At 37.2% G+C, this 17,105-nt stretch overlaps 1 protein-coding gene across 1 annotated transcript in view; it reads left to right on the top strand.

The window, feature by feature from the left end:
* The first annotated feature begins 476 nt into the window (after window positions 1-476).
* cc2d2a (coiled-coil and C2 domain containing 2A) overlaps window positions 477-17,105 on the top strand; it is a 77,175-nt gene continuing 60,546 nt past the window's right edge. The window contains exons 1-13 of the mRNA XM_079802773.1: window positions 477-539; window positions 724-800; window positions 889-964; window positions 3,369-3,425; window positions 5,213-5,293; window positions 7,339-7,468; window positions 7,625-7,716; window positions 7,792-7,893; window positions 9,660-9,752; window positions 10,008-10,229; window positions 11,932-12,088; window positions 14,117-14,253; window positions 14,388-14,519. Of these exons, the coding sequence (XP_079658899.1) occupies window positions 775-800; window positions 889-964; window positions 3,369-3,425; window positions 5,213-5,293; window positions 7,339-7,468; window positions 7,625-7,716; window positions 7,792-7,893; window positions 9,660-9,752; window positions 10,008-10,229; window positions 11,932-12,088; window positions 14,117-14,253; window positions 14,388-14,519 (1,305 nt within the window). The 5' untranslated portion in view covers window positions 477-539; window positions 724-774. The remainder of the gene's footprint in view (window positions 540-723; window positions 801-888; window positions 965-3,368; window positions 3,426-5,212; window positions 5,294-7,338; window positions 7,469-7,624; window positions 7,717-7,791; window positions 7,894-9,659; window positions 9,753-10,007; window positions 10,230-11,931; window positions 12,089-14,116; window positions 14,254-14,387; window positions 14,520-17,105) is intronic.

Here is a 17,105-nt window from a genome sequence, read left to right as displayed (position 1 = left end):
GCATTCTTTAGGAAAAGATGAAAAAAAAAAAAACCTCAACAGCTTTATAGGATATTTTCTGGAGCAAGGAAGCAGGGAGATGTTTCCAAAAACACTGTGAATGAGGTCAGATTTCTTCCACTAACTGAAGACCTGTTTGCATATTGCAGTATAAATCCTAGTTATTCTTGAGGGTTTTAGTAATCCAATAATCTACAGTCCAATTGTTGAAATCACAACAGGGTGTTTTGGAACTGTTCAGAAATGATATAATTTTTAAACTAAAATATAGTTTTGTTTTTATATTAAAGATAATTTTAGTCGTATTGTAAACATTGCCTTGTACAATCAAATAAACTACTTAATAAAAACAAAAACTACACGTTTAAACGCTGCCTAGTGGCGTGGCGTCACCAGATTTAGGTGATTGACGGGAGTCTGGGCCAATGAAAAGCCGCTCTGACATAGAGTGGGATGGACCGGACGCAAACAACCGTGAGTTCGGTTGCAGTCAGATTATTATTTACATCCGTTACCAGGCAGCGAGACTCAGCATGACGGTAAAACTATACCAAAATACATATTTAACAGCTGCTCCTTCAGTGATTTAACTCCGCTCGCACTGTTGCAGTCCGGAAAGCATCTGCATTATTTAGTTACTCAGGGTGATTGTTTATGAACAGAAACATCATGTGTGTTTGCTGTGGATGATGCAGTCAGTTCCTAAAACTCACTTTATTACAGTCCTTACTTCTGATCTGATATGAATTGGGGAGATATCTGACATCAGTATTCATGACCACCAAAATGTCTTCGCCCAGGTAATCTTCCGTTTGTACTATTTCAGGAATAAAAACTGTTAAAAATGTGTTTGTTGTAAGACTAAGTTTTCTGTCCTGTTGTCTTCAGTGATGTGCGGGAGAAGATCCGGAAGAAGAGGAGAGAGCTGCAGGAGTCTTTAGGAAGAGTCAGAGATGATAAACAGGTTATAATAATCAGTATCCAGAACATTATAATACAGGGGTTTTCAACCTGGGGTCTATGGAAATATCTGGAGAAAAAAACCCTGTAAATAATACGATAAAAACAAACAAACAAAAGTATGTAAATCAGCTAGTTTCAATCAAATAAATGAATACAAAATGTGATTAAAAATATTAGTTAATCTATTAAATATATTACATTCGATTAAAGTTGAATAAATAAACAAACGAATGAATAATAATACATTTACCGGTACATTACTATAGTTAGTAGAAAACATATAATAATGTATCTAAATAGAAATTAATTTTAGATTCATGACGGGGTCCCTCACACGAGGATGATCATATTTGGGCGTCCGCAGCATCTAAAGGATTGAAAACCCCTGGTGTAATATAATGAACTGTGATTGCCATTTACTATGTTTGTTGTTCATCACCTGTTTGTTTAATATGCTGCACTTTTGGGCAATAGAGCGCAACAGTCCGGTTCTGCAACTCCATTCATTTCTCCATAGGGAAATTGATTTTTAGCAATAACTTCTAAACCTTTAACCCTATAAACCCGAAGTGTACTGCCCCGCGGGCGCCACCAAACTAAGGTTACCAGATTTCTGAAATGGAAACCGGGGAAATGGATTTCCTATTTGAGTGGTCAAAATACCACTAAAACCTAATTATATTTTATTTAAAAAACGGGGACAGTACATTTTTTATTGTTTTTGTTGTTGTGGGCTCTCTATATTATTATTATCATGCAGCTCAGATAGTCATGTGTCATTTGAAAGGTCTCACAGAGTAGAATACAACAAGTGTAATTGTTTTGGGTTTTGACTAAACTTGAGCAAGTTTATGTACATGAAGCCCTGCAAGACTTATATTATTTATACGAGTAAATAATATATGGATGCAGCATTTATGTCACATTTTTGCTGGCAGCGTCATAAAACATGCTCAGATTGTGGAAAACTGCATTATTTACAGCAGATTTGATTAAAAAGAGCCCAAACTCACCATAATCCATCACTTAGATCTGAAGATATTCTCTCATGGAGTTACCACACATAAAACCCCACATGTAGCTAAAATCAAATGTAGCTTTCACATGACGTTTACGCTTTTAACTTCATGAAACCAGCTCAGATCACGCTGCTATTGTGGAAAATCATTACTTATAGTGGATGTGCCCGATTGAAATGAGTCCAATATCAACATAATCCATTGCGTCGATCACAAGATATTCCTCCCAGAGGAACAACAAACAAAAAGGCTATATTGGATCCAAATGCTGTAACTTTTGATTACTTAATGCTATCACCACAGCATTTGATCCAGATGCGGCTTCACCAAAACAGAATTGTCTTCCTAGAGTTACTTCATATAAGAAAGATATAACATTTCCTTTCAGCACACTTTTTTTTTTGTCTTTTATCAGCAGTTTTTCACCATGAGGATGTCCAAATGTAATGATTTTTCCCCCTAAAAATGTAAAAAGTTTTCTATCAAACAATACCTACCCTATGTATCTCATTTCTATAGTTTTGGAGTTATGTCTTTACTTTTGTGTTTGTCACTCTAACCCTAACCCTAACTCTAAAAATGCCTTCAGGGGTTAAAGGGTTAATCCGTCAGCCAGCATTATTTCAACTTAGTTTTAAAATAATCGTGTTTAACAGCAGAATTTGTGGTGAAAAACTACATTACCCATGATGCTGTACAGAAAATTTGCCCAATCAGAGAGTAGAAACAAGCTAAATGTGCCAAATGATCTCTTTAGCTCCGCCCTCCCACATGAAGCACTGCAAATGACCTTATCAAGTCGATCTCTCTACACTCTCAAAATATTTCAATATCAACAACTTTGAGGACAAAATGTTCACTTGCTGCCTAATATACCCCACCCACTAACAGGTGCAGTGATGAAGAGAAAATCAGTGTTTAGCACTTCACCTCTCAGTGTTTTAAAATGTTATGGCTGTTCGGTGTATGTATATATCATCAACATTTTATAAATTAGCAGTTTTATATTCTAAATCGTTTTAATTTGACTATGCTGTTTGCAATGCATCATGGGATTGTAGTTCTTTACATCACTAAACCGTCTCTTACTTTAGTATTTTTGTCCAATTCAAAATCTTTTTAGCTTCAAATCAAAGTTTGGCTCATTTGGTTCTTATATCGCTTTAACAAAGACAGTTTTGTAATCCCTATGGGAGAAATGAATGGAATAAAATACCTCCGAAACCAGCGCCGCTGAAAAAGTGGCGGGCACTGTTGCACTCTATACACACATGCACTATTTGCTGTATTTGATATCTGAATATTGTCATACAAGCCGAACTGTAGCAGAATAAAGCTGCAGCTTCTCTGAACACGTGTATGTAAGTGTGTGCTGATCTGCTGTAGGCTTTGGTTCCGTCAGACTGGGCTCTGTCTAAGGACAATGATCACACTGCGGTGGAGGTTGGTTCTGGACTCACATTTTCAACTTCCTGTAGTGCCCTAACACTTTCCTGCTACTCTTTCCTTCTGGTTTGCTTAATTCTAGGTTCTCTCAAATGTAAGTGTTTTGTCATCTCTCGCTCACCAGAATGTCTCTTTTTCACACAATGAAAGTGGATGGTAATTCATACTGCCATTAAGCACAAAAAGAGCACCTCACCTGTAAATGTGTCTTAACAATTCGTTCAATGCTTTTCTTCTGGGCTTTTTTGACCATTCTTTGTCTTTCTTCTTGTATCCAAGGATGTAACTTTCTTTAAAACGAGTGAGAAAAATGCTGTGCATTATCATTTTATGTAACTGGATTAATAGCTCTAGGCCTGCCACTCTTTATTGATTAATGATCGTGGTTATTTGATCTAATCGCAATTACTTGAGATAACCGCAATAATTGGGTTTCATTATATTATATTTTATAAATACATTATTATATTATATTAATTATATTATGCTATGTTATTAATTTTTACATAATTGAAGTATGTCATATGGGCCTATTTTATTATAATGTTTTAGTATACAAAGTTAAAAAATACATTATTTAAAAAATATAAAATAATTTTTTTTTTTCCCTTTGCTTACCTACACATTGAAAAACTCATACTGTCCATTAGGTAGTGTTGATGATCATAGGGCTGTCAAAAGATTAATCGTGATTAATCGCATCCAAAATAAAAGTTTGTGTTTACATAATATATGTGTGTGTGTACTCTGTTAATTATTATTTATATATAAAGACACACACAAGCATGTATATATATATATAAGAAAAAATATTATTTTTATATATAAAACATTTATATTTATATATATTATAGATTATATAAATGTAAATACAGTATATACATGCAAATATTTCTTAAATATATACATGAATGTGTGTGTATTTATATATAAATAATAATTAACAGAGTACACACACATATATTATGTAAACACAAACTTTTATTTTGGATGCGATTAATCGCGACTAATCTTTTGACAGCCCTAATATATATATATATATATATACACCACTTAAAAAAAACCTTAAAAAAAAAAAAATATATATATATATATATATAAAATCACTGATTCTTGAGATAAGGGACAAATCAACATTACATTATTAAAAAGTGGTATTTGTTTAGACAAAGATCTAAGAAAATGAGCCATGTAAGGGCTCAGGCTTAATATTTCTAAATATTTTTTCTAAAAAATTATATTTATTTACTCCATAACCTAATTTGTATCAAACCCGTCAGACACACTAAAAAGCATGCTAATTTAATTTAATCCATCCAAAAACAGTGTAAAGTCTTCAGTTATGTGATACTGGTGTTCAGTAAAGAATCTAAATCATAATTTTTTTGTTTGGTTTCACACTATTATGAACAACCCAGTTTCTAAATTCCTTAATTCTCCTCCCTTATTTTAATATTAAAAATATATCACCAATGTTCTTTGGTAATTAAGACATATCATCATGTAGTTCCATTGATGTTTTAACATTTTTACACAATAAATTGAAAAAAAGAATAAGACATTTCTTTCAAAATGAACAAAAACCTTAATTTTATTTGTATGTATGTATATATATATATATATATATATTATATTATATATATTATATATATATTATAATATATATTATATATATATAATTAAGGTTTTTGTTCATTTTGAAAGAAATGTCTTATTCTTTTTTTCAATTTATATATATACAGTATAGAATGTAATTATACACTAATATTGATATGTTATATTAGGAGCTGGCAGGTGGAGAAGATGACCGTGGTGAGACACTCAGACGCTCAGTGATGGCAAAGAGAATGAAAAAGAAGAAGAAGGTCAGGACTGTGCTAACTTCATAAATAGTGTATGATTAGCAATATGCAGAATCATTTTATAATTTTATTATCATACAATAATGACTTCTACAACAATAACAAAATAGTGCTGGGGAAAGATAATTGATTAAGCGCATCCAAAATACAAGTTTGTGTTTACATAATAAATGTGTGTGAACTTTGTATAATTATAATAATTATTATATTTAAATACACACATATTTAAGACATATTTGCATGTATATATTGTATATATAATTTATCTTGTATATACATTTTTTTTTTATAAAAATATAATATTTTTCTTAAAGCTACACTGTGTGATATTTTCCCCCATCTAGTGGTGAAAAGGTATATGACCATCCAGTGAACTTTAGTTTCTGTTCCTCTCAATTCCGATTTCGTTTTAACTCCTACGGTGGCCGATTTAGTCCAAGATTAACATGGCTTCCAGTTCGACCTCGTCCACATTCGACACGGTGCCTGTGGGATATTCTGTGCCCAGTGGGATGGTTGGAACTCAACTGGCCTAATTATTCGGCTAGAAAGAACTGCAGCTAATCCAGAGTGAACTTTGATGCTAGTAATGTTTATTCAGTCATCCAATTGCAAGGCATAAACAGGTTTGCGTGGATATGTACATAAATGTGGTTTCTGTGAGAGAAGAAATAAGGATGGTAAATATACATACACAGTTAAGAACTGTATAACTATACTTATACATTTGTATAATGTAACCGTAAACCAGAGCTTATTGTACCATATATAGGCGCTAAAGGCAGCTGCATTAAAAGGAGCGGAGCTGCCGCTGCTGCTGCTAACAAGCGGTGTCCGGTTACAAAAGTGTGTGCGGCGCTTTAACGTTAGCACTGCAGTGCGCTCTGTATAACAGTTGTTAATATGCCGATCAGACCTGATACATATTTCCATCAACATACATTACAAGCAAATATTTTCTATAAATGAATAAACATTGTTGATAACAAAATAACTGAATGATTATTCAAATAGGTGAGCATTACGCTATTGTATGTTGACACAAAAATACTTCTGAGGTGACATCAACTGATTTACGCGATGACACACTCTGAAACACATCCACAATGAAAATAACTATTATTACTTACGGAGTTATTAACGCACAGAAATACCACACAAGGAAAAACAGACTTTTGAGGAATAAACAAGCCAGGAAAACTCCATATAACTCTGTTACTGACGCTGCTGAGATGAAAACTCTCTGCACATGCACCAGACAAGTCTGAACAAGTTGACGCGCACATGCGCGAGGCAGAGAATTTTGTACAGTGCCATCGAGTATGAAAACCGGTTAAAACGCGAAAAGCGAAGTTTGAATTTACGGGTATGTCCCTCTTTGGCTAATGTACTTTCAAGATGGAGGGGCAACATGGCGACCACCGTTAGATCCCATTACCTAATGTATTTTCAATGGCATATTATAAACTTACGAGAATACTTTATTACTTGAAAGAAGTAAATATACATTAATGAGCACATATATTTTTGAAAGAACTAAGTGTTTTTAGCTAAGAATAGACTAAAAAAGTTACACAGTGTAGCTTTAAATATATATATGCATAGTACTACTACAACAATAAAAAAAACATGATATTACTTATGAATGTTCCATTACAGTTTATTTATTTTGAAAATGACTCAAAAGTTTTATTAATTAATTAATTTCTGTATTTTGACACAATGATTACTACAACAATACAACATCATATTGATTATTATTATATGCGATCTCTTCATTATTTTTATTTTGAAAATGAATGGCTATAAAAAGTCAAGTAATAATGCTAAAAATACATTAAATGGTTACTTTCCCTGCCAAACTGCCGTTCTCTGCGCAGTGATGTAATTGTGTTGTTGGGTGCTATTTTTTAGAGAACCAATAAAGAACCATTACCCAGTTGTAGCACAAAAGTGTGAATATTAGTACAAAATATCCGCCCGTTTAGAGGTTGTTACAGAATCACCTCAGACCTCATGCTCATGGATTTGTGGTCTCCATGTTGTAGCTGCTTAAGGAGATGACGGTAGAGTCTCCTCCGGATGAGGATGTGACAGCAGTGCAGGAGATGAGAGAGGAGCAGGACATACGAGATGAAGGTCAGCGGGGAGGAAGCCCACCAATGCGCTCACCGAGAGGTGTGGGAATTCTCCAGTTTATAGACGTCATTACAAAACATAAGTTTCACTAGAGCTGGGTGCCATGACAGTATATAGTGTGTGACAACTATAAATTCATAATGTGAAGCTGTTCTTCTTAGACGCACAACACTCTCATCCTCACAATCTCTCTAGATCTTCCTCCTCGTCCTGTGATGAGGCCAGGATCCAGCCAATCAGAGACCACCATGAGGCAGCGTATGACTGAGAAGCTGAGAGCAGCGAAGGTAAAGGTCGTCCAGTGAGAGGAAAATACAACATGTATTTCAGAATACTAATTGACAGTTGTGCCTTCCCTTCAGTCTAAAGCTGCTAGTCTTCTAGAGCAGGAAAGCATCATTGAGCCTGCCAGCCGCCTACAGAGTCTACGGGACAGAGATACCCTCACTAGATTCGACACAGATGTAAGCACCCTTTGAAACAGACATATGACAGTGGTGATGAAAGAAAAATGTCAGCATGTAAAGCATTCTTTGTCTCATTTAGTTTCCCTGTCTCTGTAAACCAAATACTGTTTTATATATACACTCACCTAAAGGATTATTACGAACACCTGTTCAATTTCTCATTAATGCAATTATCTAATCAACCAATCACATGGCAGTTGCTTCAATGCATTTAGGGGTGTGGTCCTGGTCAAGACAATCTCCTGAACTCCAAACTGAATGTCAGAATGGGAAAGAAAGGGGATTTAAGCAATTTTGAGCGTGGCATGGTTGTTGGTGCCAGACGGGCCGGTCTGAGTATTTCACAATCTGCTCAGTTACTGGGATTTTCACGCACAACCATTTCTAGGGTTTTCAAAGAATGATGTGAAAAGGGAAAAACATCCAGTATGCGGCAGTCCTGTGGGCGAAAATGCCTTGTTGATGTTAGAGGTCAGAGGAGAATGGGCCGACTGATTCAAGCTGATAGAAGAGCAACTTTGACTGAAATAACCACTCGTTACAACCGAGCTATGCAGCAAAGCATTTGTGAAGCCACAACACACACAACCTTGAGGCGGATGGGCTTCAACAGCAGAAGACCCCACCGGGTACCACTCATCTCCACTACAAATAGGAAAAAGAGGCTACAATTTGCACGAGCTCACCAAAATTGGACAGTTGAAGACTGGAAAAATGTTGCCTGGTCTGATGAGTCTCGATTTCTGTTGAGACATTCAGATGGTAGAGTCGGAATTTGGCGTAAACAGAATGAGAACATGGATCCATCATGCCTTGTTACCACTGTGCAGGCTGGTGGTGGTGGTGTAATGGTGTGGGGGATGTTTTCTTGGCACGCTTTAGGCCCCTTAGTGCCAATTGGGCATTGTTTTAATGCCACGGCCTACCTGAGCATTGTTTCTGACCATGTCCATCCCTTTATGACCACCATGTCCCCATCCTCTGATGGCTACTTCCAGCAGGATAATGCACCATGTCACAAAGCTCCAATCATTTCAAATTGGTTTCTTGAACATGACAATGAGTTCACTGGACTAAAATGGCCCCCACAGTCACCAGATCTCAACCCAATAGAGCATCTTTGGGATGTGGTGGAACGGGAGCTTCGTGCCCTGGATGTGCATCCCACAAATCTCCATCAACTGCAAGATGCTATCCTATCAATATGGGCCAACATTTCTAAAGAATGCTTTCAGCACCTTGTTGAATCAATGCCATGTAGAATTAAGGCAGTTCTGAAGGCGAAAGGGGGTCAAACACAGTATTAGTATGTGTTCCTAATAATCCTTTAGGTGAGTGTGTGTGTGTGTGTATATATATATATATATATATATATATATGTGCGATCTGGCATAACATTATGAGGGGTAAAGTGAATAACATTTCTCTTCATCACAGCACTTTTTTCCTCAAAGTTGATGTGTTAGAAGCAGGAAAAATGGGCAAGCGTAAGGATTTGAGTGAGTTTGACAAGGGCCAGATTGTGATGGCTAGACGACTGGGTCAGAGCATCTCCAAAACTGCAGCTCTTGTGGGATGTTCCTGGTCTGCAGTGGTCAGTGTCTATCAAAAGTGCTCCAAGGAAGGACCAGTGGAGAACCGGCGACAGGGTCATGGGCGGCCAAGGCTCATTGATGCACGTGGGGAGTGAAGGCTGACCCGTGTGGTCCGATCAAACAGACGAGCTACTGTAGCTCAGATCCTGTCATGTTGTCCTCCTCCAGACGGATCCAGATGTACGGGCTGATGAAGACTCATCCTTTGCTTCCAGGCTGAAGTTTCGTGATGCGGCCAGACGTGTAACCAAAGACAAAAGGGTAAGGAACTCCTGTTTCTCCGGAAGATGAAAAACATCCTCAGAAGGTAACGAAAACGATAGATATTACATATTATAAAAGGATAAATTCTGACTTTTTAAAATATTTTACACACTCTAGTCAACATTGTGCATAGTTTTATGTGTGTATAAATAAAGATAATATTATTAGTATAAATTAACAGAATTGGCATAATTAATAAAACCATAATAAATAACCTAGACATCCTGATGTGTGTGTTTGGTTTCCGAGCAGACCGAGGCTGGTTTGCCGACCGCTGAAGAGGCGTACAACTTCTTCACCTTCAACTTCGACCCAGAGCCTCAACAGCAACGCCGGCGTAAGAAAAGACGTTCCAGGAGAAGAGAAGCAGGGGAAGAAGGAGAGGGGGAATCAGGGGAAGAAGACGAAGAGGAGGAAGAAGAAGAAGAGGAGGAAGCGAGAGAGTGTGAAGGAGAGGAGGAGTCTGAAGCCAGGGTGACTTGTGTTTATGTGATTAGAATAAACAACAAAGACAGTTTGCTGTAAATGTACTTTATGTAAAGATGGACACTAACAAACAACAACATGCAAATTATATCAGTGATCAGACGTTACTCGCGATTAATCGTGTTTATATAATATATGTGTGTGTACTGTGTATAATTATTATGTATATATAAATACACACACATACATGTATATATTAAAGAAAAGTATTACAAATATTTATATATAATATAAATGATAGAAATATATATACGGTGCAGGGCTCGACATTAATTCTTGTGGATTTTTTGAAGGGGCAAGTGGAAAATAATTTTACTTGCCCGACGGACAAGTAGCCTGATAAAACGTCATCATCAAAAATAACTAGGGAATCACCCAAATGCAAGAATGATTCTGCATTCATTACTGTAATTGGCGATCGTCAGTGAATGATAATAATGTATAATGAACTGACGGTAACGTTGCACTGTTGACGCTCGCGCAGCCTCTCGAGGAGAAATCAAAACAAATGTGCACCACTCACACAGAGAAACTCAGTTAACACACTGCCGTAAAAATGTAGAAATGTGGAATTTATATTTATAACATGATACAGTTGCAACGTCACATTACCAAGAGTGCTGTTTTCCTGAAAAACATCACGACTGAAAATGACACTGATTTCATATGACAGTTCCATAAACAATTATTAACATTAAGTCACATACATTTTAGATGCAATATTGAGTGTTTTTGTTCTATTTCAGCAGCGAAAATAGTTCCAAAAGATCACAGCAGAACGCGTGTCACAGCAACAGCTTGTTAGTGAATGATTCAGCATTTTGAATGAATCGATAGAATCAAAGATTCAATGAATTATTCGTAAACGCCTACCTCATTCTTGAATGAATCAGCATTTGAACGAATCGACTCAATGACTCACTCATTCAGACGGTCACCTGCTGCCACCTACTGGTGGTTTAGTTTCATCTTTCCAACATTTCTTATTTGTATATTCAAAACAATCTCATAACATTATTTAATGCAGTTGTAATTTTTCAGTGTAAATTATTTAATTTGACTGGTAACAGCCAGTGTCGTCTTCTAATTTAATTGATTGATCCAATTTAAGAATATAAAAGGAAATCTGAATCATAGCCTATATTTAATAAAATTAGGGGAAAAATGCCCTTTATAAAAGGTAAAAATATCACAAATATGCATATGTCAAAGCTGATTGAACACTGGTGAGAATATTGCTTCAGAATAAATTTTATTTAAAACACACACACAACATTTTTTTTATTTATTTTTTCCGGACAAGCACATTTTTTACTCGGACAAGTGGATGACAGATTTACTTGTCCGAAGGACAAGCACGTGAACATGCTTAATGTCGAGCCCTGCAGTATATACATGCAAATATGTACATGTATGTGTGTGTATTTATATATACATAATAATTATACACAGTACACACACATACTGTATATTATGTAAAGACAAACTTTTATTTTGGATGCGATTAATCGTTTGGCAGCCCTAATTTTAAGTTATCAATGCAGTCTCTCTATTAATATTGCATTTATTGTAATTTTATTTATTGCAATTTATTATTTTTTGTAATTTTAAGATTTAAGTTTTAGATTAAATATAGCTTGTCACTACTTTTCATATCAACTACCCTTAATGCAATTCAATCCCTGTGTAGGATGAAGATGCCCCACTGGTCAGAGATGAGGAGGATTTGTTCATCATTGACCAATCAACACTGGACTTCCTGGAAGTGAGGAGGGCGGAGTATATGGACTACAGTAGGCGACTGCAGAGGGAGCGAGAGACACTCTTTGTTCCCAGCATGAGGCCAGGTACAGAAACAGAAACGCTCTTTATGTTAACCCATTTGTGTACAAATTTTTCTGAATGGTTTCATGCATATAGTCATGTTAATAGTGTCCTATGTGAACATGTTCTGCATTTATTTTCCCCAGGTTTTAGTTTTTTTTTCTTGAAAATCGTATTTGAATGTGAGGCAACTATAGTTGCCGGTGGGCAAATATGTTGTATGCACCCCTTCAATGTCAAATTTGACTAGGATGAGAACATTTGGCATCTACAACCCCAAATCAGAAAAAGTTGGGACAGTATGGAAAACGCAAATAAAATAAAAAAAGAAGTGATTTCTAAATTTACTTTGACTTGTATTTCATTGCAGACAATATGAACACAAAATATTTCATGTTTTGTCTGGTCAACTTCATGTCATTTGTAAATATGCATCTTTTCCTGTCATTCAGACCTGCAACACATTTCAAAAAAAGTTGGGACAGGAGCAATTTAGGGCTAGTAATGAGGTAAAATGGTTAAATAATGATGTGATTTGAAACAGGTGATGTCAACAGGTGATTGTAATTATTATTTGGTACAAAAGCAGCATCCAAGAAAGGCCTAATCCTTTAGGAGCAAAGATGGGCCGAGGATCGCCAGTTTGCCAACAAATACGTGAGAAAATTATTGAAATGTTTAAAAGCAATGTTCCTCAAAGAAAGATAGGAAGAGATTTGGATATTTCACATTCAACAGTGCATAACATAATTAAAAGATTCAAGGAATCTGGAGGAATTTCAGTGTGTAAAGGACAAGGGCGCAAGCCTAAGCTGAACAACCGTGATCTCCGATCCCTCAGGCGGCACTGCATCAAGAATCGTCATTCATCTAGAAGCGATATCACCACATGGGCTCAGGACTACTTTGGCAAACCTTTGTCAAGTACCACAATACGTAGTTACATCCACAAATGCCAGTTAAAACTGTACTGTGCCAAAAGGAAGCCCTATGTTAACAGTGTCCAGAAGCGCTGTCGACTTCTCTGGGCTCGGAGGCATCTGGGATGGACCATCACACAGGGGAAACGTGTACTGTGGGCAGATGAATCAGTATTTCAGGTATTTTTTGGGAGGAATGGACGCCGTGTGCTCCGGACCAAAGAAGAAAAGGATCATCCAGACTGTTACCAGCAACAAGTCCAAAAGCCAGGGTCTGTCATGGTATGGGGTTGCGTCAGTGCCCTTGGCAAAGGTAACTTGCACTTCTGTGAAGGCACCATTAATGCTGAAAAGTACATAGAGATTTTGGAGCATAATATGCTGCCTTCAAGAAGACATATTTTCCAGGGACGTCCATGCATATTTCATCAAGACAATGCAAAACCACATTCTGCACACATTACAAAGTCCTGGCTGCGGAGGAAGAGGGTACGGGTACTTGACTGGCCTGCCTGCAGTCCCGACCTGTCTCCAATAGAGAATGTGTGGCGCAAAATGCGACAACGAAGACCCCGTACTGTTGCCCACCTTAAGACTTGTTTGCAGGAAGAATGGGACAAAATTACACCTGAAACACTTCATCACTTGGTGTCTTCAGTCCCTAAACGTCTTTTAAGTGTTGTGAAAAGGAATGGCAAGATTACAAAGTGGTAAATGCTTTACTGTCCCAACTTTTTTTGAAATGTGTTGCAGGTCTGAATGACAGGAAAGGATGCATATTTACAAATGACATGAAGTTGACCAGACAAAACATGAAATATTTTGTGTTCATATTGTCTGCAATGAAATACAAGTCAAAGTAAATGTAGAAATCACTTCTTTTTCTTCTTTTTTTTGCGTTTTCCATACTGTCCCAACTTTTTCTGATTTGGGGTTGTAACTAAAAAATAACTGCTTTCAACAGATCAATCTTTATTCATAAACAAATTTATCATGTATAAAAGTCAAAGAACATTCGATGCAAACTCAAAAAATCTATTTTATAATCTGAAAACTATAGTTGCCGGTGGGCTTAAATGGGTTAACCCTCCTATAGCAGGTCTAATGAACTGTATACCATGTGTCACACAGTCCCTGCCTCCAGTAAGCTGGCAGAGAACGTGCGTCCCCGTTACCTGGAGGAGGAGGGGTTATATGTGGGGGAGAGGCCACCTGTCTGCCTGGCAAATCAGAACATTTTGGAAAACCGAATACTCAAGCAGGTCGAGGTAATTAAAGAAATTGTTGAAGAAATTATGATTGGGCAAGAGCACAAAACTTCATATACTGACTTCTATGAAACTGATTCTGTAAAAAACAAACTTGTTTACAAATGCTGTTATCTGTGATGTGATTTCTGCAGGGAAGGAAGTGGTTTGGAGACGATGGGCGTATTATGGCTTTGCCCGACCCAATCAAAGAGTCCTCCTCCAGACCTCCTCTCTTCCACCTGGAGGATGAGCTGGACTCCGCACTGCAGACTGTCTACAGAAAGGTGAGAGATCTAGGAAATTATATTTTGTGTGTTTTTGTGTTGGTACTGTTGTGAACTTTTATCTTCTAAAGTGTAGGGAAACTCAGAAGTGTAGACCAGGAGACGTCGGGATCAAACAGAAGTTATTCTTTTAATGAGAACTCTCTGTGCTGCAGGTCGTCCGAAAACAGTCTGATTTAACAGTACAAAATAATGTACTTATCTACATTTTTATTTATCTACATTTCAGGGGGAGGGATTGTACAGCAGGGGAGGAGACTTTCAAAATAGGGACACACCCCAAACATTCCTGTCTCATCAATCGTAATTCAATCAGCATAACAGTGCCATTCAAATGCATAGATGCTAACCAATCACTCAGGCAGTATTGCTCTAAGCTTGTCATGGTAAATAGTCAGGAAGTACATAAAGACAAAATACTTAATGTCTCAAACACTTACACGGTCTGACGTAATCTCCTTAGAATTTCCTCAAGTTTACTTCAAAATGTAAAACACAAATATAGATACCTTAAATGCTAAATACAATGTACTTTCTTAAATTTGTAATCCAACAGTACCTTGGCTAGTTTAGGTCTGTTGAGAACCGCTGACTCCCAAAGATTTTCATATTCTGTGTCGTGGCGATGACAGAAATGATCTTTTCCATGAAGTGACAATACTTGCCTCTTAAATTGATTTTTGGGATTATTTTTACCTTCATGTGTGCATTATCTTTTATGTTAAAATATATTTATTGAGCAAGCTATAGCACATTTATTCAATAATCAACACTCAAATAAAAACTTCTCATAAGGCCTAATAAGGTTTATGATATAATTATGTTTCTACTCTAATTTGTCGTTGAAATATAAACTCTACATTAAAGAACACCAAAACAACATTTATTGTTTGAATTTCATTATAAAATTGGCAGAAATTAAAAGCTCAGACGATTAAATGTAATGTTTAGTGACGTTGTGTTCACACGTCAACTGAAAACAGCATCGATTAAAAGATCTCGGTTCATCAAAATGAAGAATCAATATTGTCAATCCAGCCCTAGCATCCACACAGCTGACGTTTACCTGCTGTAGCTTATCCATGTTGTGTGCACGAAATATACACTGACATGTCATCGATTTTGTCAATGATTTCAGCAAAGTTTGACAACTGAGTTTCCAGGTGCATTACTCATGAAATTCAGTCAGAATAAGACACTATAGGGCTGCTAGAGGTGGCACAGAAGCTGCTTACTGATTTACACACTGTTTAATGCAGCTCACAGGTCACATGAATGCATATAAACTGCCATTTTGATTGCATAGCATAAATAATGGAATGAGATAAAATTTTTCTAAAATAGCATTCAAATATGAAATTACTTTAAAAAATAAAATTATACTTTAAATATGAAACTAAATCATACAGGGGCTTTTTTTTGCTCTCAATATCTCTCAATTTTGGTGGCATTCTAACTGTGTTCTTATAGGCAACATCGAGCAGCGAAAGGCATATTTCTATTTGTTTTTTGGCCAAGTGAGTGACATACTTGATAATGTCAGCTTGCACATACACTATATTGGCAAAAGTATTGAGACACTCCTCCAAATCATTGAATTCAGGTGTTCCGATCACTTCCATGGCCACAGGTGTATAAATCAAGCACTAGGCATGCAGACGCTTCTACAAACATTTGTGAAGCGTCTGTTAGTGGTATTATAACAAAGTGGAAGCAATTGGGAACATCAGCAACTCGGCCTCAAAGTGGTAGGCCACGTAAAATCACAGAGCGGGGTCAGCGCATGCTGAGGGTCACAGTGTGCAGAAGTTGGCAACTTTCTGCAGTCAATAGATACAGATCTCCAAACTTCATCTGGCCTTCAGATGAGCTCAAGAACAGTGTGTAGAGCTTCATGGAATGGGTTTCCATGGCCGAGCAGCTCATCCAAGCCTTACATCACCAAGTGCAATGCAAAGTGTGGGTTGCAGTGGGGTAAAGCACGCCGCCACTGGACTCTAGAGCAGCGGAGACGTGTTCTCTGGAGTGACCAATCACGCTTCTCTGTCTGGCAATCCAATGGACGAGTCTGGGTTTGCAGGTGCCAGGAGAACGGGACTTGCCTGACTGCATTGTGCCAAGTGTAAAGTTTGGTGGAAGGGGGATTATGGTGTGGGTTGTTTTTCAGGGGTTGGGCTTGGCCCCTTAGTTCCAGTAAAAGGAACTCGTCATGCTTTTTGCATACCAAGACATTTTGGACAATTTCATGCTCCCAACAATGTGGGAACAGTTTGGGGATGGCCACTTCCTGTCCAACATGACTGCTCTCCAGTGCACAAAAACATGGATGAGGGAGTTTGGTGTGGAGGAACTTGACTGGCCTGCACAGAGTCCTGACCTCAACCCGATTGAACACCTTTGGGATGAATTAGAGCGGAGACTGAGAGCCAGGCCTTCTCGTCCAACATCAGTGTCTGACCTCACAAATGAGCTTCTAGAAGAATGGTCAGAAATTCCCATAAACACACTCCTAAACCTGTGGAAAGCCTTCCCAGAAGAGTTGAAGCTGTTAGAGCTGCAAAGGGTGGGCCAACTCCATATTAAACC

Source organism: Gobio gobio (assembly GCF_949357685.1).
Source record: "Gobio gobio genome assembly, chromosome: 21".
In the NCBI taxonomy this organism is placed as follows: domain Eukaryota; kingdom Metazoa; phylum Chordata; class Actinopteri; order Cypriniformes; family Gobionidae; genus Gobio; species Gobio gobio.
The sequence above is the reverse complement of the archived record's forward strand: the minus strand, read 5'-3'. Positions and strand labels throughout refer to the sequence as shown.